Below are 21,115 nucleotides of genomic sequence, written 5' to 3' on the forward strand. Positions count from 1 at the left end.
TGTGCTTATAACTTGATAGCATAATGTGATTAAACTAATCCTGTGTAAAAGGTGAGTAGTTCACTGTACATATTTTTTATTTTTTTTTATTTTGATATGTTTTGATTCTAGACTAAGCAATTTATTTCTAGCATATGTGATATGAGAATATTTTTTTAGTTATCCTCATGACTGTATATCATCTTACACTTCTGATATTCACAAGAATTCAGTATGAGGGGAGTAAAATGATTAAACCTGATTACAAGAAAGAAATCTAGATTTCTGTAGAATATCTACCTCTGTCACCAATTTTAGCAGAGCTGTCCTGAATTCAAAATAAAAGAAGTTAACCTGGCACATCTTAAACCAGAAAAGTGATTCAGCATGATGTAAAGTCATTCTTTCTGAATGACTTCATCTGAATGACTACATCTCTTCCTTTCTCTATGCTCAAATTCAAATTCATTGTTACCTTTTGTGGGGACTAATGCCTTGTTATCCTCTTCCTGAATTTACAGGATGAGGTGTATATAGCTAAGAGGAATTTTCACAGGTATTGATAAAAACTAAGCCTCTGGTTTTATGTGCCATGAAGAACTTCTGTGAAGTAAACGATTTGCACACAGTACTGGAAGGGATACTAAGCAGGTTTGCAGATGACACAACAGTGGGAGGAGCTGTTGACTCCCTTGAAGGCAGGGAGGCCCTGCGGGGAGACCTCGACAAATTAGAAGACTGGGCAATCACCAACCATAGGAAGTTCAACAAGTGAAAGTGCAGGATTCTGCACCTGGAATGTGGCAACACTGGATGTGTGTACAGACTGGGGAATGAGATTCTGGAAAGCAGTACCAGGAAAGGGACCTGGTGGTCCCGGTCCACAGTAAGCTGATTATGAGTCAGCAGTGCTCTGGCAGCCAGGAGGGCCAGTTGTGTCCTGGGGGGGCATCAGACAAAGCATCACCAGCCAGGCAAGGGAGGGGGTTGTCTTGTCCTGCTCTGCTCTGCACTGGGGCAGCCTCACCTTGAATATTGTGGCAGTTTTGGTTACCACAATACAAAAAAATATCCAGCTATTAGAGAGTGTCCGAAGGAGGGCAACAAAGATGCTGAAGGGCCTTGAGGGGAAGCTGTATGAGGAGTGTCTGAGGTCACTTAGTCTGTTCAGCCTGGAGAAGAGGAGACTGAGGGGAGACATCATTACAGTTTACCACTTCCTCATGAGGGGAAGAGGAGGGGCAGGCACTGATCTCTTCTCTGTGGTGACCAGTGACAAGACCCCAGGGAATGGCCTGAGGTTGTGTCAGGGGAGGTTTAGGTTTGATATTAGAAAAAGGTTCTTCCCCCAGAGGGCAGTTGGGCACTGGAACAGGCTCCCCAGGGCAGTGGTCACAGCACCAAGCCTGACAGAGTTCAAGAAGCATTTGGGTGATACTCTCAGGCACATGGTGAGTCTTAGGGATGGTCTTGTGCAGGACCAGAACTTGCACTCAATGACCCTTGTGGGTCCTTCCAGCTTGGCTTATTCTGTGATTCTGTGTATTCTCTGTGGGAGGACCAGATCTAGACTCCTCCATTCACCCTTCATGATTAGTTACTATTACCTTTCTGACAATCAGCATGATGAATAGGCACCTTTAAATCATATTTTAATCAAGGGATTGCTGCACATAAATACAGTTCTTACAAGAGTTGTCATTTTCTGTTGCTCAGCCTGACTTTGACCATCTGTAGCAGCATTTTTACTTTGGCAGTTCCTTGGATTGGTGAGGTAGTAAGTGTAAGCTAATTTGTTTACTTGCTTCTCCTGAGAAGAGTTTTACACCCCCTGATGCTAAAACCCCTGTGTTCTGTCCCTGTTGCAGGTGACTTTGCTGTGCTCCTCAAAGCGGGTATGACAGTAAAGCAGGCCATTGTGTACAACCTGCTGTCAGCCATGATGGCGTACATCGGGATGCTGATCGGCACGGCCGTGGGGCAGTACGCCAACAACATCACCCTCTGGATCTTCGCCGTCACCGCTGGCATGTTCCTCTATGTGGCCTTGGTGGACATGGTAAGGTTGGGATGGTGCTGTGCCATTTTTGCACTCCGTGCATAAAACATAGGACTGCTGTGGCTGGGCCACTGTGTGCTGGAGTTCAGCCTAGTGTTCAGGGTTGTTCTTCGCTAAAATTTAATCTTGGTGTATTCTGGGAAGTTCAGTACGAAACTTTAGCATGAGCAGCTGGTAATATATAGTTCTTGTGGTGATTAGCTTTTAAAGAAATTTATCTTGTGGGAAAATGCTACTGCTTCAGGAACTTATAGGTATGTTACCTTTGGTGTGTGCACACCATAGGTCCAGATCCTTCGGGCAGTAACAGTGTTGTGCACATTATCAATCCATATTTAGACCTAATTTCTCTCCTAAGCAGCTTCAGAGCTTCATTTAAATAAGCCAGTTTCCTCACTTCTTGTCTTTCCTAAGCCTAATGATGATGAAATCATTTTCCACTTTTGGAGTATTTTCTAATACTCTTCAGTTCATTATTGAGACTTTGATTTGTAAATATACTCTAGTTACTAGAGTAACTCAGTTAGTGAATAAGTTCTTTTCAGGGCTTGCTAAATTGTTTAATAAAATGTCTACAGAGAGTGATCCTTCTTGCAACTTGCAACTACAGTTTAACCTGTAATTACCAGAATATCACTTGCATATAAGTCCTGTGGCTGATATTTATTTCCTGTGCTTCCTTTGAGTGAAGATATCATGTATAAGGGAAGGGAGTATTTTCATTCTTTTATTCCTTTTTCTTTTCCTCAGTCATCATAGTAGCAACCAAATAGTCAAATCCCAATGGTCTGACTAAACAAGAGCAGCAAAGCTTCTGCAAGACACACTTGAAACTGCTCCAGATTCTTGTCTTGGTGTTTCCATAATCTGCTTCCTCTTAAAGACTTTGTTGCCTGACACACAAGAAGAATAGATTTTGATTCCTCCAATGCTGTCAAAGTAAATACCCAGCGGTTTTAAACCCCCTTGTAGTAATGCTAAGGTGAAGCCTTTTTTTTAATCCAGAGCACCAGATTTTAAAAAAATATCTGTGACTTCTCTGAACAATTTCTTTTTCATGCCTGCCAAGCTGCTCTCAGAAGTTCTGTTCATACCTCCCATAGCTACTGCAGCATTGCAGGGACAGCAGAGCTGAAGCAGCACTGTGTCCAGCAGTTGGGCAGTGCCTCTTCACCAGGTAAATGTGAATATGCAGGAGGTTCCTACAGTGCTAATGTATGTGTGGGCTACATCTCAAAGATGGAAGGAGGGTTTTATTGCCAGTAAGAAGTTCTTGCAGTGCACAGCGTCCTTCCTCCCTCCCTCTCAGAGTCTTTCCAGGACCCTTTCTACTGTAAAAATAAATAAGTATTTTGAGGACAGCAGCGATGGGGAGTGTGCCCATAGTACTGGTTACTGTTAAATAATCTTTTTCTTTTTATTGTAAAGGACAGGGGTCTTCTACTTGCTGTTCAGTGCCACAGTTTGGGGAATACATGAGCACTGCCACTACCTGTAACTAAGACTTCCACTTCTACTCATCCTTTTCTCCCTTTTCATGCCCATGACTGGAAATGGAGACAGAGCACTGTGCCCTTCCTAGGTTTTGAGACAGTTACCAGAGTATTCTTTCATTATTCTTAAGAGCATCCGTAGATTCAGAGCAGCAATATTCTGTTTCTGTAGAAGTTACAGCTTCTACAAAAACAGGTCTTCCATTCAAAAAACATGAAGGTGAGAATTGGCAGCAGCAATTCCAGCACAATTCTCTGATTAGATTTTGTGTTACTTGGTGAAAACAACTCTGGTTTATTAAAAATAAGATAATTCTGCAACAAATCTTGCCTGCCAGCATGACAACTGTATAGTAATCTCTAGTAGTGTAAACTCAGTCATTACTGCATTTATTTTGGTGGCTTAACAGTACTTTGTAATTTGGTATAGTGCTTGCTGTTAAGCTGCCTGGCCCATTGTATATTTATTGGCATGTTATTGTCGATTGATATGTATATGTAATGTGTCATTTTTCACATCAGTTTGGGTTCTTTTGTATATATTTAAATACTCAGTGAGTCAAATTAATTGTCAGGTTATGTGTCTTTTAGAAATACAGTCATACAAGACCAGAAGGGTGTAACATATTTGGGGTTTTAGCAGCTTCGATATCATTGTCTCTGCAGAATTCAGGTACTCAGAATAACAAAAACTACTCTAGCCTATCTAATGAAGAGCAGTAAATAGACTTGTGCTGTGTACTACCTGAAGTTTACGTTTTCTTCTGCAGTATCTTTTTTCCATACTAAGTGTGTCTTGAAGGAATTCCTTTGTTTTTACCTCCTGCTTTCATGAATTAATTTCTTTGTAAACATGCTATTTCTCTTCTGTGTGTGTTGTAAAACACTTTGTAAGATTTATTTTTACATCTTCCAAGTCCACTATTATTTGTTGCTTTTGTCAGTACTCTTTGACTTCTCTTCATAGATGAGGAACAAAAGGACTAGCCAGAACTTTCATAATTTCTTATAGTTTCACATAGAATTTCTCTTTAATTGCCTGGAGCTATTATTCCCGTATTTTAAAGGGATGTGTATGTGACTATGTGTAAGCATCTAACATGACAAATGAATGGCTAAGTTAATCAGCAAAGTCATTATAAAGGGTATATTTATAGCAATGTAATTACTGTAGAAATAGGCAAAGCTTTTTATTACGTTTACTTGAGCATGACAATTTTAATTGAGTAGAACTACTCAAGAGAGCAGAACTGCTGGGCTGGTCCTTATCTTGAGGAACTTAATGTTCAATTAGATGTGTGATCCAGTAAAAGCTTAAGAAAAAAAAAGTCCAAAGGAAAAGTGGTTTATGATATGATCATGTTTAGGTAGAGTTTAAGCTATGTCTTAGTGTGTTGTTTTGTAACTGAACCCTGGAGTATTTAGTCTTGACAATATCATCTTGTAAATTTGTCCACGTATAAATGGAATAGAGGTGAAAAAACTTTCTAAATTGTTTTTTTCCTTTTAGCTTCCAGAAATGCTTCATGGAGATGGAGATAATGAAGAGCATGGCTACTGTCCTGTGGGGCAGTTTGTTCTTCAGAATCTAGGCCTGCTTCTTGGATTTGCCATCATGCTGGTGATTGCCCTCTACGAAGACAAAATTGTGCTTGACATCCAGTTTTGACCTAATTCTGGTAATCACTGTGGTTACAATAATGTTGCTGTATGGCTTTGAGTCTGCACTGTTTCACTGTATGCACGTTGCTCGGAGGAAACGCGGTGGCTTGCACTACTTACACAAGTACAGGACATTCATTTCTGCCTAGATTAACTAATGCTTTTTTCTAATTCAGATCAGATCAGGTCACCCAATGCAACTTCTACACTCAAGTGATCAACACTTAGGAAACACAAAATATGAGAAATAAAGGCCATTTTCAGTGTACTATATAGGGAGCACTGCTTGCTTAAGAAAGAAAAAGTACAGTGAATGATCTTATTTGGGAAAATACCATTTCATTGGTACACTTGGACAGAACCAAGAAGATGTTACAGTTAAAACAAAAACCTCTGCAAGGAACCCGAGCAAGCTTTTAGTGCCATATAAGTCCTGAGTAGTGCATATATGTATCTATATATGTATAGATCTATGTAGATATATACAGATATGCATACATATATATGTGTGTGTGCGTGTATGTATATATATATTAATTCTGCGCTGATTTTTCTGCATAGTGGTGACTTGAAATATTAAATCTTGCAGCAGGACATGACTGGAAACCACTATGCCAGTTTAAAGTTTTAAAAAGAAACCCAAAGCCTAAACACTGTTTAAATTCTTACAAGACATGTTAAGTTCACTCCATCATTTCAGTCCTCCTGTGTAAGAAGGCAGGCTGTTGCCATGTACTCTGCAAAGTGTGACTTCTGTCAAGGGTCAGTTTGATGATGTTTTTCCCAGCTAAGATTTATTTGATGTTTGTTCCTTGATATTAGTAGGAAAATGCAAAATGCAGTAGAATTAGTGTTAGCTTGGGGAAATCCCTGACGTTGGAGTTATTGAGCTATTTCTGGTTTTTTCTTACAGACGCTAAACATGTATTGTGTGCCACTTGCAGCATAAACTACTGAAGAATTGTGGCTGTGAATTTGTGCAAACTCTTTTAACAAAGAATCCATACGGGAATTTCTCCATTTTTTTAAAAACAATTATTTTGAACTGTTTTCTTCTCTTCATGTTAAAACAATCCAAAGTTCGAGATGCTAGTTACTGAACCTGGGCACAAAGGTTAAATTATGCTCTGTGTATGTTGTAATGGTAGGTTATTTACAATACTGTAATAACGGATCAAATGTGTTTCTACAATGCCTTGTTATCAGACATTGCAACACCAGCCATTTCTGGCAGTAGAGAGTATGTAAGAAGATTTCTACTTCCAGTATAAAGGAGTTCATTTCTAAGATATTTTTTTACAATTTTGGTATTTAAATTAGATTATTAAAAAGCAGATGTGGTAGAACAATGGTATGTGTCATTCGGAAGAATAGACTGAAACTTTGGGCCTTAACTTGCTGGGACCAGCTGTCCTAGATCAGATTGTGCTGATATGCGTATATTGCCAGACATGAGTTAGTTCTTCTTGTACCCATCTCCTTAAAAAAAAAAATTGTGAGTTTGTGAGGAGTGCAAGTTGATTCTGTAGTACCAGTCCTAAGCATGGTAGTAGCTTTTTTTTAAAACATGCAGTTCGTCTATTTTATGTGTATGCCAGGTAAAAGCTGTATTTTGACTATGTGCCGTAAGTTTTGTTTCGGTCTGCTTGGTGCCAGTGTAGCTGCTAAGAACACTGATCCTAACGCCTTTAATGAGAGCCAGTTGGTATCTTCATTCCATTTCAAGTTAATGTGTTTCCTGTGGCCCTTTACTTTTGAAACTTCATTGGTCAGGTCAGCTTTTACTGAGAGCAGCTCATGTATTTTAAAGTAATCGGTCGGTCGCCAGTATTTCTTCCTAATTCAGTATCAGGAAACAGTATTAAGGGTCCATTTCAAAGAAGGGTGCAGTTTCTTCAGTGAAGAAGCCAAAAGCCCAGAGTTCAGGCAGGCAGCCATTTCATGTTCTGAACTCAGGTTTTATTTTTTGCTCTTTAAACATGTTTACTGTTGGACCCTAATTAGCAAACACACTGTTGTTAGCTTCAGATTCCTGAATTTCTGCAGTGTAAAGCTCCTGGGTGACATTTTAGCATAGTGTTCATGTTTGGTCACTGAGTACCATTTTCAAAGAGACTTTAACTCACTGGATACCTTCTGAGGATCTAAGTTTAAACAATCTGTGTTTCTTATGTATTAAACTGACTTAGATTTTCTTTTCTGTTATTTCTGTCAAGTATAAGGGGGTCATTATGCAGCTGAACTGATGTTTTGTCAAATCATTTTTTAAAGCTTATTTCTCTTAATTCTTTTCAAATGAAGATTTCTGTATTTCAGGTAGTATATTTACTTTTTTATTAGTTATAATATGGTTATAGCTTAATACACTGCCTCTGTAGGAAAATAGTTAACTTCCTTCCAAGACCATCTTCAGACAAGGGAAAAACGTGGTCATTGAAGGTAGGTACTGTATTTTTCATGGAATATAGGTTGTTTACTTTTATTTTCTAATATTTATTGCAAATGTAACAGAGCAGTGTAACAGCTGTGACTTCTTCTGTGTGTTTCCGCCAGTATTGAATTCCAAAAGATTCTAGTGTACACTTCTGTTACAGACAATCTGAATTCCACTACATTTCTACTTGGCTTCAACATTCCATTTTGCTTGAATCCAGAGTCTCATTTAACTTGTATTTGTTGGAGGGCATAAATGTTACTTGTATATTACAATGCTGTCACTGTGTGACATCCCATAAGAATTTTGATGTAAATCACATTGCACTCAATCCTCTGTGATTATGCTTAGAAAATGTTGTAGTTGCTAGATGCAGTGTGATTTTTTTTATTATTTTTTTTATTTTTCTTTCCTCTCCCCATTAACAACTGAGTCTATGGTTTAAAATGTGATTATGGTCCAATAAGATAACTTGCTGAGCTATTGGTCTTTTTGTTATAACTAGATCATTTTTTAAGATTTTATAAAGCTGGAAATGATCAAATGCTGTTTTGTTCATTGTCAACAGTGTTGTGTTCATTTTATGTATGTTCCTTATACGTAAGGAGCCTTCAGAAAATAAAAGCTATTCAAGGAGCAGATATTTTTGTTGGCTTTTATAAGGTTTTGTTGTGTACTTCTGTATTTTAGTATTCCATTTCAAATCTCGTGAAAGGCACAAATGCAACATTGTAAAAAAACTCGATTTCTCTTTTGACATGGCATTTCAGGGCTGACATGATCTGGAAAATGCCCCTACCTCCCAAAACTGCAATAGGTTTATAAGTTAAGCTGACATAATAACACCACACCCTGTCTGACCCGGTGTTCTTGTGGTTTGTCTGAAGGGAGAGTCGTGACAACCACAAAGCTGCTGGAATAGCCTGTAGTTGACAGGATCCCTCTTCTCTCACTGGGGTAACTTGGCTGGGTAACTTGGTCACTGTGGAATGCCTACTCTCTTACACAGCTTCAGCCGTGTCTGCAGCAAAGAACAAAGTAGTCCTTTTCATCTTGGACAGCCTTGGATTGGCCAAAGTATTTTTACATTGTTGGCAGGGTTTTTTATTTGCTTTTTAACAGATAGCTCTGAAAACTTCTTTCTTGTTTCCTCTTTCTTAGCAGATTGCTTCCGCTCCCAAGATACACAACACCAAACATCCCATTATTATTATTATTAGCAGAGGATTCTCAGCTCCTCTCAAACACTAATTTCTATTTCAACAACTTGTTTAGCACACTTACAGAGCCAATCCCAGTCATCAGTGATGCTGCCACCATAATTGCATTCTCCAGTCATATAGTGAAGAAACATCAGCTGGCACCTCTTAAAAAAAAGCCGGTGATCTGAGCAGCAGCTGAGCAATTCTCTGGGCAGCATATCCCTATCACTGTGTAATTTACTTGGAAGTCAACCAGAATTCTCACTGGAAAGTTTAAAAGCTGTTAATTCATGCTTGAACCATTTGGTCTGCAGATCTTCAAATAATCATCCATCAAGTCATCCAGCATTGCTGCTTTTGAAGAATAATAGCACCAAAAATTTCCATAGTAATGCAGCTAGAATTCCCCTGAGTACAAGTTTATGGAAAAATCTTCCAAAATTTTCTCTCCTTGTTTGGCATATTCCTAAAATAAATGTATGCTGTCACAGGGCCATGGCTATGCTCATAATTTTTTTATTTTTTTTTTAGAAAATAAAGTCAAACATGCCTAAAGTCTTGAGGTTGGGAGAAACTGGACTCCTCTTAGGTGCATAAAAGGAACAAATTATGACTGATAACAGATAAATTATTTACAGAAAATCAAGGCAAGAGTGGGTGATACACTGAGAACTGGGATGAGGAAAACCGGTCAAAAAAGGTACCAAGGAATGTTTACTACATACAAGTTATTATCTTTAAGGGAAGGAAAAAAAAAAAAGCCTCCCTCACTGGTAGGAAGTATATTTGTTCTTAAGCTCTGGTTGTAGGACATTTCCCTAAGAACCCTCCCCCTTCCCACCCTCTCCTTCAGGAAGGAAACACGCAATTCCATGAAGCTGCTTCAATCACTTGCCCATTATTGCTTGAATTTGCCTATTAACCACATTGATAAGCAAAAAAGCTCCAGGCTGACAGTTGTTTGAAAATAACACACACACCCCCGCCCCCTTCCTGCCCCATCCATAACTTTAACAGATTTTGGCTCTAGTGGCTGCTTAGGAAGCTGAAGTGTGAAGAAGTGCCATGTATTGCTAGCAGATTCCAGAGGGGCTTCTATGAAATACACCTAACTCTGCAAACAGGGAAGGAAATGCCTTCTGCCAAACTTATACAAATAGGTCGAGGTTCTCTTTAATCTGAAATAGTGGATCTGGTATTCTCCCTGTCATTGAATAAATCACAGAGAGCTATTAAGTGTCTTAGTGTGATGTTTTACACTTCACAGTAACATCGCCAAGAACGGAATCCACAGTTCCTGCCTGGAGACATGTTACAATTCCAATGAATAAGGCAGCTGTGGGAAACAAATGCTGCTCTGTTTTGCATGGCAGAACTTCTGAATTGTAATTTGAAATTTTCCCAGATCTGTAATGTACCAATCATAGTACTCTAACCAGAAAATTAATGTGGTGAGCACTATGGCAAGTAGACCTTGGCTTCCAGTTCACTGTCCCCACTAAGCTGTGGCTGTGGCAACAACCCAGCCTGCATTGGTACATTCACACATAGTCCTACAAAATGCAAGCAAGGGCTGGTGACCCTTGTGAGGAGTTGCTGTACCTTGTACTGGTCAAGGAAGGTGTGCAGCTGCTGTGCGGGTCAGTCACATTGGAGCTGTATGGAATGTTCCAACACAACAGCCCAAAATTCCACCTTTCTTGCACCAGAGCTTGGAAAAAGCAGAGGCCTCACAGCAATGTCTTGAACGCAACCTTAAAACCAAGTGAAATACTGTTAATAATTCATGGCTGGTTAAACCATTTTTTTTTTCTTGTGTCCTGCACAGTGATGCTGTCTTTGAGTCACTCAAAGCCCAGCATCTCCTGCTCTGGTCACTGACTGACTGTGAGTCAGGGGTAACTTTTTGACACACAAAGGCCTTCAGCATGATCATTAAACTGTCATGAGCACCAGTTCTAAATATTCTCTTAAACCTTCAAAGTGATTTTATTTTTAAAGCTATATATTCATTATATATAATCAGTATACATGACATGCAGCTATGTGTACGAGGCCATGCACCTATGCAATTTTGTTTATACCACTGTATTATAAAACATTGCTCAAACAATATTTATGCCTTTTTTTTTTCTCTTTATCAGGGTAGACTTATGGCCTTTACACAAAAACATTGTGTAGGAACTTTTGGGTTGATATGTTTTTCAATTGAGACAGTTTAGCAAAATATAGATCTCAGTTAGATGATCTACATTAATTATAGAAAAATAATATAAAATCATTTAAAATACGCTTGCAAACAGACATCTAGTTAGTTATAAAAAGAGTGGTGAAGATTTTCCCAGTCTTAATTTCTTTTCTAACTAGAGAGCTGTATTATTGATACCATACCACAAATTTCAATTGAAGAAGTAGGAGATGAGCAATAAAATAAAAATTAAATTTACTGCACTATTGCCAGTTATCAAAACTAGTTGCCTTTTAGTGGAAAGCACCTATTTAATTTGTGAGGGTTTTTTACCCCAGATCGTATATACACAGTCATCAGGGTCTGCTTTAACTGAATCACAGAGTTGTAACATTACTAACAGGCTTTCTGCAGCTGTTGGAAAAGTCAGGATCAGATACTGACTATATGATATTTAATGTATGGTATAGTTTAAAATACAATTTAAATATTTTTTTTTTGTGCCATTCCACTTCACTAAAACCTCTTATCTGTCTTCCATTGAAATACTCCAACTACACATCCATTTAATCTGGAACTATAAGATTCTGACAGTTTAAAAATACTCCTGAAAACAATATGATCTTGCTCTTGAAGGAAGTAGAAAATCTACTATAAAATGCAAGATACCTTTGCAGTTTGGTGGCTGGAGACTTGAAGTATGTCTGTCATTCTCAACAGCAGAGGATGGTAGTTCCTGACAGAATAATAGGAAATGCAAGAAATACATCTTACCCAAACCCAGCAACTTTCTAGTATTCTAGCAGTACTCTCGATACATAAGAACTGATTTGGGTTGTTGGGGATTTTTTTAGTTGTTTTAAATACCATAATAATGACAGTCAAAGTGAAAAAAATCCATACTTCAATTCTGCAATTCTGATGTGTAAATGTCACCCAAGATTCTAAGGTCCTATGTTACTATGATGTTTTCAGTTAAGTATTATATTACAATTAATGCGTATTAGAAAAAAAATAGCATTTTCAGATAAGATTACTTACAATAAACATTTAAACCATTACAGTTTTTTTCTTTTTTGCATTTTATATTTGAGATTACACAAACAAATTAGTTAAATAGATCATGACTTCACAAGATCATAAAATATGCTAAAAATATTTATCCTACCATTTTCTTTAAACAATAGACAAATTATTTATTCCTGAAAAAAGTCCTCTACGTTATTTAGTGCCTTTTGTTAAAGAGAATCAGAAGATCAATTTGGGGAGTTAAAAACTTTGGCATTTCAACTTTTACTTAAATATAAGTTCCCTGCTTCACACAAACATACACATATGTACACATATACACACACAAACATCAGCTATGTTAAAAAAGTCTGGAGATATTAAAATACTTGATCATCAGCAAACTACAGAAGGGCTGTCATGGAGTCAGCACCAGGAGGAAGTGTAAATATCAGTGATTGCACAGCCCAGGCTTTGGATTCTTCTACCATTTGTATCATCTAAAAGAAAAAGGAAAAATAGAATTAAATTGCCCTACTTAGAGTAACACATACTACTCTAAACATCTGAATATCAATTTCAAGGACAGTATCCCTGCATATAAAATTAGATACAAGTACAGTCCCAGAGGAATCAATGATTTAGCATGTGTAAATCTAGGCAAAAAAGATGCTCTAATAGAGCTGAAATTAAAAGTCCTATGCAAATGTTCCTTAATCTCATTTCTGTCACCACATCTGGACAGACTGACATGCTGGGTTATTTTCTGCACTTACTCCATCTGTATTATGGAGAGGATTTAAATTTTTCAAGTCTCATAATGCAACACCTTTCAAAGGTGTTAAGATCTTGGCTTAGAAAGCTGCTGCATACAGCAGACTTGAACACACTGGTATTTAAAATTCCTGCTGAAGCTAAGTGGGCTCTGTACCAAAATAAGAGACAATTTATAAAGTGACAGATTAATACTTTCATCCTGTAAACCCTTACAGATGTAATTCTTCAAAATATTATCACTGATTCTATCTCTGGACATACTCTAAAATATTTTAAAATAGAATAGAATATTTGGAATATTATAAAATAACCACCTCCTCTTTAAAGAAATGCAATAGTATTTGCAAAGAGAATCCTAAGATTTAATATCTGAAAATGAAGTCTAAGAAACACTAAAGGATTCAACGCCTCTGTCACATTCTATGTACTTGGTCACACTATATATTTTTTCCCTGAAAGCACCTGTGATAATTGCAGATTTTATAATTGAAATGTTAAAAACTTCATGTTAAGAATTCTAGTTACAAATACAGCAACTTAGCGTATAAAATTTTAAAATATATTATCCTCTTTGCGACCAGAGGAGGGAAACGATCCAGTAGCTTCATTTCTCTTATTGTCCTGCTCGTAAACTCACCTGTGTTTTTGCTTTCTTTAAAAACTTACCCTGCTTTACAGGTGCAGTGTGTCACCAATTAGTATAATGCCTTAAATTTGAGAGCAGGAGAGAGGCTCTGGGCTCTGTTAACTGTGGGCTTTATAGATGGAGATGCTCTTGAAAGAGCTTAGTTCAGCTTCCAACCTCTTGACTGATTTTAAGGAGATGTATGAGTATGAGAACCGTTTAAAAACCTTCACAAAGTGGCCTTTCCAAGAGAACTGCAAGTGCACCCCGGAGAATGTAAGTCTGAAAAATGGTTGTTTTTCCTGTGGCTTATTTTTTATATACTGTGCCTAAATGTGGAGTCACTGTTAAGTATATTCATGCTCAAGAAGAGCCCATTAAACTTGATGAAGATGAAAAGTTAAATGCTCCAACTTTGCTCTGTTTGCTCCTCAGAAATACTGTAGTAGGATGACTGGCTTTCTGTGTTCAGTCTGTTAGTCTAGCTGCAGAACTTAATATAGTTACTTTTTTTTTTCTTGTCACTGAAAAGTTGATTTCTAGTATTATGTAGTCTTTCCGATTGCAAATTTCTATTCATGGCAAAGCAGCCTACATTAGACTGGAAAAGTACACATCCAGCAGGAAGGGTGAGGTAGCAGAATGATGGCTACTTAAAATTAAAAAATGGAAAACATATAAACTTTAGAAAACTTAATGTTTCTGTCCCTGCAGGCTTTGACTTGAGCATTTAAAAAAAAAAAAAAAAAAAAAAAATCTACCTGACTTCTAAATAGGCACACACGTGAAACCTTCAAGCTGGATCTCAGATGAGTCATACTTCAGGAGTTATCTGAGAAGGTTTGGATAACTGAAATAAACTTAATTTTTAGTGTTCTGATCAGGCATGATTCTGAAGTGACAGGAAAACAGAAGTCCAAGATGTAGCATTTTACTCACATAATTTATATATAAAGGTTCTCTATGTCCAAGCCTTTTTTTTCTCTGAAAATATTCATTAAAGTCCTTACTATGGCAGATATCATGCACTGCTACAGAAATACCTGTATATCGTGGCATGTTACCTGGTACAACAAAGCTATTCCAGTTGCCTGCAGATACCACAGCTATGCAGAAATCTTTTCACTACTTGTAGCCTATTCCTTGTTCCTTTACTAATTGCTTATTTACCTGCTTGCAGTCCTCACACTTAAAATTTCTTTTTCAGCCTGATCTGTGCTGATAGACATTGTGAGGAAAGGTGTTGTTTGCAAGCTCTTCAGAATTAAGTCTGCTCATGTAAACATGAGCATATGTGTGGGATAAGGCTCTAAACTTCTGAACTGTCCCTTGCAGATGGCAAAGGCGGGATTCATCCACTGTGCAAATGTAAATGAACCAGATGTGGCAAAATGTTTCTTTTGCTTGTTAGAACTGGAAGGCTGGGAGCAAAATGATGATCCATGGTAAGCACAGATGCAACAAAGTTCTTGAAGTATTTCCCCAAACTTCTTTGACAACATTCCCTTAGTCATTATAAAGTTACTAATTTCCTCCATGACAGTTCACAAAACTGAAGTTTATCTTACCTAATAACCTTGAAATAGTTCAAGTATCTTTTGTCTGAGATCCATTAGATCTATTTCTTGTGTTTTCTTGTTCTGCTGATAGACAGTAAAAGTACTGAAGAGACCTGTCACTTCAGATCTTCATCTCTTGAAACATAACTTTTATGGGTTCTTATTCTGTTCTTATTCTGGGTTTATTTTGCAGGGAGGAACACGCCAAACGTCACACCTGTGACTTTTTATCTCTTCCTAAGAACTTTGAAGACCTTACAATGGAGGAGTACTACATGCTGGAGATGACACGGCTGAGAACATTCATTGTAAGTGTTAACCAAATAATCTTCTTATAAGATTCAAAGCGAGAATGTAAACAAGAACCTCTATCTCTAAGGTTTCCAGGCATCAGCCAGGAGTGATGGTATAAGGCTAGAACATGACTTATACTGATGTAGTGATTTACATTCGTTATTGGCTAGGAAATCTGCACCCAGACACTTCTCAGTTTAGTCTATTGTCTGGCTTTTGAATGCAAACCTGTTTCCTTTAGAGAAAACCAGCAACTTATTACAGCAGAAAAAAATATATTGGGTACAATAACCAATCCAGGAAGCTCAACAATGAGCAGCTCTGTCATCTTCAGGAGGGATGAACAACAAATGTGAAAAGACAAAATTTGACCAGATCATTGCTTCACATGTCCAGTTTTACATATAAATCAGCCTAATTTATCTTTCAAACTTTAAAGCCCATCTCAAATGTTTTACAGTTCACCAGTTTTACTCCTTCTTGATCCCGGGGTTTCATGCCACAGTGCTGGCATGTAAAAAAGCACACAAAACTGAGCTGCTCTGTTAATCAAGATCAGCTGATCTTTGATATATGAGCCCTACTCCCATGGATACTAAGAATCAAGTGACCCAAGCTCCCTGATAAGGTGCAGTAAAGGTTCTGCATCTTACTTCTTGGTGGGTTTGCACAAATAAGGTCTTTGCTTTGCTAATAATATTCTGTATTAAATACATACCTGGCGAACATCAAAGTTAAGTATTTAAGGTCCCTATGCAACAGATTAAATAAATAAGAATAGGATGACATGGTGCAGGGCAAGCAGTCTATTAGCTTAAAAGGTGTATTAAGAGTGAGACACTGATGTTATCCAGCCTGAACTGCGAATGATTTAGAGCAGTGTTTCAAGGTACAAAAAGGGTCTTGGTCATAATGTTACTTTATTTCTAAGTAGAGTATATAGAAAACTTGAAGCAGCAGCTTCAAGTGGGAACACTTTGTGCCCAAGAATCCTGACACCAGTAGCTTGGAGGGCAACCCACTAGGCCTGTTTGCCCTCTTGAAGCACATGTCCTGAGGAGTGAGATCATGCCTCTTCACACAGAAGATCAAAGTTAAGTCTCCCTCCCTGATGTGATGTAAAATACAACTAAACAGTAAGGTCACATTTTACTTTAAAAGAAAAAGATATACTATACATAGCCAGAAGTGGTCACTGAACAGAGCCCTACTGGCAAGGCTGGTGGAGGAGTTTCTGAATCAAATGGGGGGGTGCATATGACACACTTGCCAAACTGCTCTGCACCATTCCAACAGCCACAGACAAAAGCAGACTTCTAAGCTAGAATTTGTGGCAGATCAGTGGGGTTTTGAGGATCTAAGATTTGAATCTAGTTGAACTGGACAGCTAAATTGCTCAATTGAAAGTCTCAATTTTTGCTTTGCTTTAAGTGCAAAATTGGTAGACGGATAATAAACTCTTTTGAAGAAGAAGTCGCCACAACTAGGAAGCATCTTGTGGATTACTTTGTCTCCAAGCATCAGTACACACCACCATTGCCACTGCCTCTCAGTGATGATCCATCCACTCAGCACTCAGAAGGCTCACACTGCCAGTCAAAGTAAGACCAGGAGAAGTGAAGTGTCAAGTCCGATTCTAAAAGTTTCTCTTCTTTATGTGGTACAGTCATATCTTTATCTGAGTATGAATATAAAGCTAAGCAGTTGTGTGAGAAAGTGTATGTAGAGAATTCCCTTCATAGGATCTCTGGAACAGAGTTCAAAGCTTTTTATACTAACTCCTGTCTTTCATAATATGCTTTGTTGTTATGCTTAAGTGTGGACTAATAGTAGTCCCACTAACCTGTGAATATGTGAAAAATGTCTAAGCAAATACTTATATTATTGTGGGTTTTAGCAGACTGATTTTTTTTTTTAATAAAGATTTAGAACTCTGAGTACCTTTTGTGATATCTGTTAAAGGCTTATACCAAGACATACTCAGATCAGAACAGTTCTGCTTCACAACACTTCCCATAGAACCAAGTGGATCCCTCTGCTTTAAGTACCTACTTTATCTACACTCCTGCTTACTGTTAAATTATATTTCGAGATCAGACAAAATTGTCACAGAAAGTGACATCCAGCAGAAATAGCAGGTGTCCTGAATAAGGGAAGACACAAGGTTTGTAAGACAGTCACAAGGAAGAGCTCTGGGGATTTTGGTGTGTACACTGAAACGTAACAAAAGCTAAAGGCCTAATATTCTGTTTTGAAAAGTTTTTCTTGTTATAATTTCAAACTCACTGGGCCTTTTTTGAAATCTTATTAATTCCCATTTTCCTTTATGAGAGGCTATTGTAGAGTGGTTGTAGACAACAGTTGAAATACGTACTTGCAAATACTTTTGGTTTTTAAGATGGACAGACCTTTTTCAATAAGGTGAAAGTTTCATACATAGTTTGTCATGTCTTAGGTGGTGAACAATAAGCATCTTTTGGAACTCCCCTGACTTGTCTTGCCACTCTGTAGGAAAATCCTAAATGCTGGGGATCTTAAAAGCATGTATTTCAATGTTCTGTAAAGCATTTGTGAATTACCTGTAGTGAGAGTAAATTATCTTTTAACTTGACACATCATTCCATGAAGTGTTTTCAGTTACAGCAATGAGGCTTGCATGCTTAAATCTTTAAAAAAAAAAAAAAAAAACACTTTATAGGTTTATCTAAGAAACTTCTCTTAGAGAAGTTAGAGTAATGTTTAAGTCTTCAAACAATAATAACTCAAAGTTCTGCTCTAGGAAGTGAAGAAATGTTGTGGGGGAAACCTAAACATGCATTTACCTCCCTCTTTCTGTTAGAACTGTATTCTAGTGTCAGTCTTTAATTATGATGATAACCATATAATCAATGACAATCACATCACAGTATTACATGGTAACTACATGTTGAGTTGCAGCTGAATGCAGAAAATGATGGCAGGAAATCAAGAATCAGAAAATTAAAGTCCAACAATGCACCGGAGAACTTGGTTTGTAAATGGCCTGTGAACAATCCAGCTGTTACATTGTTATTGCAATTATCATATTGGGAACAGCAGTTGTTGTGTGACATTATTAGTCTGTAGTACAGTCCCACCTAGGAGTACCTTTCTGGAAACTGGTACTGCAGCTCTGCTGGTGAGCTTCTTGGGCTTGCCTATAGAGAGCTGGGCACAGAGCTATGCAGACAGACTTGCACAGACTTCATTCTGAGTAATTTTGATTTAACAAGTCATGAAGGAGCTCATGTTCTGCCTAGCATCCTCCTTCCCCAATTTCTAGGCACTTAGTTTCAGATTCAAATCCCAAATGCTGCATTCTTTTTATTTTAATATATGGGGGTAAATAGATATCTCAGACTTACATCTGTAACAGCTGTTGAAGAGTTTAGCTAAAAATTTGCAATCCTTATAGAAAACAGGATGAATTAGGAAGCACTGAGGAGTGAATCAAGAAACCCCGAGGAGTGAAGGTTGCACTGAAGATTTCCTTGAGTTGTGCCACTGTGCCAAAAACTGTGCACTTCTCCATGAGAAGAGATGGAGCAGTAGCTTTGGGATTAAGTCAACCAGGCTGAGGAGAACTGAGTTGCAGTCCCTTCTTTGAGATATGCAGTACAACTTTAAATAAAACACACAGGATCCTCAAAACAGGGAGCTGAAGTCAGGACTCCCCTCCTTTTTGAAGCAACTCTCTTACAAGAAGAGAAGGATATGTGTTCCTTTGAAAAACATTCATATTCATTATATGGCTGATGATGATAAAGTGGCTCAAGTAACACTGATTTTTGTGCCCTCTCTCAGACATGCAACCATCCATGAAACTGCCCTTTATTTAAATTTGTGCATCACTCACAAGACAGGAAAATGAGCTGGTTGCATATTACTGGAGAGAAACTATACCAGTATAAAAAAAAATAATTCAACTGTGAAAAAGGCATCTTCCCCGAGACCTGTTAACTAGCATTTCTGAAAATTCTAGTATATCCATGTGTAAATGGTAGTATTAAAGCTAGATATGTAGTGAAAATGCTTTCACATAGCAAAAGGCACAGCAAATCTTCTACATCAGGAAGGTCTAGTAACTGTTCTTAGCTTCAGTGTTACTGTTTATTAGTCTTTATGGGTTAACTGGTTACATGATTCTGTAGATCTTATTGAATGGCACTTAAATGAAGGACTTTCTATTAACTTCATTTTGTCTGTGTGAAGGCACACATACCTATTGCACACACCTCGATTCCTTACTTCTGAAAGTCAGCACCTATCACTTATTTTAGGCATTGCTTAAAAAAAGCTATAATCCCAGGATGCATAATAAAGTAGTTCCCTCCCTCAAGTGCTTTCAAATGCCATCATTCATCTGTTCATTTTCCAAGTGACTATTTCCCAAAGAAGAACTAAAGCCCTCAGCTTGCTGTATCTTTTTTGTAAATGCCCAAAGAAAGCTTATCTTGGCTGTTTGCCCATTTCCTGCAATCTGGTCAAGTAAGGAGCTACAACCGCTTAGTTCCTTTAATGTGTCTCATTGAAGACTTATGAGGATTTCCAACCAAAAAGCCATTCTATTCTCTCTGCATACTTTAAACCCAATTTTTTAAACAGAAAAATTTCTAAAGCCTTGATATTTACAATGAATAAAACACACAATATTTTTTTAAAGGGTGTAAGAAGTCCTGGGTCATTTGGCAGAATACTGGTGATAAATTTTCATCATTTAAGTTAACAGTAATAAAAATAGTTGAATAGATTAGCAAAAATAAACAGTATTATCTGAACATGCAAAGTGGTTATGGTCAGATATGGTACAAGTAGGAAAGAAGGATAACTTTTTCAGTTATTTGTTTGGAAGGTATGTGCATGATGAACACTTTGCATGTCAAGAAAGCTGAAGGGGAGAATGTTATAAAAATTAAAAAAGCAATTAATAGTAAGATTAAATATGAAGAAAGTACCTAAATGAAGAGTAAAATTAATCCAGACATCTTAGATATTAAGGAAATAGCCATGAAGTCTGATAAAGTAAGTCATCAATGACTGTATCAGGTCACTGTGAGAATAGGGAGTCACAGGTCTCCTGAATCCCATTCTGATTTCTCTACATGGCAATATCTGGTTTTTCTACTCTTATCCAGGAAAGTAGCATGCTACATAATAGAATACAAAGGCATCCTCAAAGCATGGTAAATAAATGTATAGACTGACAAAGGACAGTGGCTGCTTGAAGTTCAGCAGATTTCACTATCACCTTACCACTCCAGGTTTTGTTGCCTTTTTTCCATCCAAATCCAATCCAAGCCATGACTTGCCATTCAGAATCCACAAACTAGCAATAATCTACTACTGCACACCATTCATGTACGTAAGAACATACCATGTGAAAGGACAGCACTTTCTTTTTGCAGAATCAATATTTTCAGTGAGTTAATCAGCTCATGAATGCAAGCAGACAGGACTGTTAACATACCGAGCAGTCAGATACCAGCTTCCATCCATCCTTCAGTCGTGTAAAATCCTTACGAATATTTGTGGAGCCTGGAAAATCTTCTAGTTGACAAATTTCATCCCATGGTTTTGGAGGAAGCCAGGTACATGGATTAGGAAACAGATTGTCCAAACCTATGCCTCAACAGAAATTTCCGTTCATTCTCGTTAAAGCAAAGTTGAAAATACTGCTCTCAGAACTAAATAAATAAAATCTAATGGGTTTAGTACATTATATAGTAAATCAATACATTTATCTGAATTCTTGCATTAGTTCAGAAAGCTTCTAAACGACTACTAAAAGCTTATTTCTAAAGTATTCAGTGTCTGTTT

General features: G+C 37.6%; 2 protein-coding genes and 1 long non-coding RNA gene across 7 annotated transcripts in view; 2 read left to right on the forward strand and 1 right to left on the reverse strand.

Moving 5' to 3' along the window:
* The window catches only part of SLC39A10 (solute carrier family 39 member 10), a 48,824-nt gene extending 40,556 nt beyond the window's left edge, over positions 1-8,268 (forward strand). For 4 of the 5 annotated variants that reach the window (XM_027636593.1, XM_027636592.1, XM_027636590.1 and 1 more), the window contains exons 9-10: positions 1,848-2,038; positions 5,042-8,268. In XM_027636593.1, coding sequence (XP_027492394.1) covers positions 1,848-2,038; positions 5,042-5,200 — 350 coding nt within the window. In that variant the 3' untranslated portion in view covers positions 5,201-8,268. The remainder of the gene's footprint in view (positions 1-1,847; positions 2,039-5,041) is intronic. The other variant, XM_027636591.1, reaches the window with a different exon arrangement.
* Positions 8,269-11,870: 3,602 nt separating this feature from the next.
* LOC113944031 lies at positions 11,871-20,869 on the reverse strand. Its single transcript, XR_003526554.1, has 2 exons — positions 20,766-20,869; positions 11,871-12,525 (listed from the first exon to the last, which is right to left on the reverse strand). It is a non-coding gene; the product is annotated as an uncharacterized LOC113944031 (long non-coding RNA).
* Positions 14,367-17,217, forward strand: LOC113944030 (baculoviral IAP repeat-containing protein 5.1-like). The gene is made up of 3 exons (XM_027636595.1): positions 14,367-14,872; positions 15,180-15,294; positions 16,712-17,217. Exons 1-3 carry the CDS (start codon positions 14,763-14,765, stop codon positions 16,883-16,885), a joined length of 399 nt encoding a protein of 132 aa, XP_027492396.1. The 5' UTR covers positions 14,367-14,762; the 3' UTR covers positions 16,886-17,217.
* Positions 20,870-21,115: the final 246 nt, after the last annotated feature.

The sequence above is a fragment of the Corapipo altera genome, unplaced genomic scaffold, assembly GCF_003945725.1.
Source record: "Corapipo altera isolate COAL_440 unplaced genomic scaffold, ASM394572v1 45, whole genome shotgun sequence".
NCBI lineage: Eukaryota > Metazoa > Chordata > Aves > Passeriformes > Pipridae > Corapipo > Corapipo altera.

What these genes read in the sequence shown, in the direction of transcription:
- LOC113944030 (XM_027636595.1), top strand. Translation starts at nt 14,763, where the DNA reads ATGGCAAAGGCGGGATTCATCCACTGTGCAAATGTAAATGAACCAGAT. An exon ending in GAGCAAAATGATGATCCATG is followed by an intron (nt 14,873 to 15,179) that starts GTAAGCACAGAT and finishes TTTATTTTGCAG; the next exon opens with GGAGGAACACGCCAAACGTC. An exon ending in CACGGCTGAGAACATTCATT is followed by an intron (nt 15,295 to 16,711) that starts GTAAGTGTTAAC and finishes CTTTGCTTTAAG; the next exon opens with TGCAAAATTGGTAGACGGAT.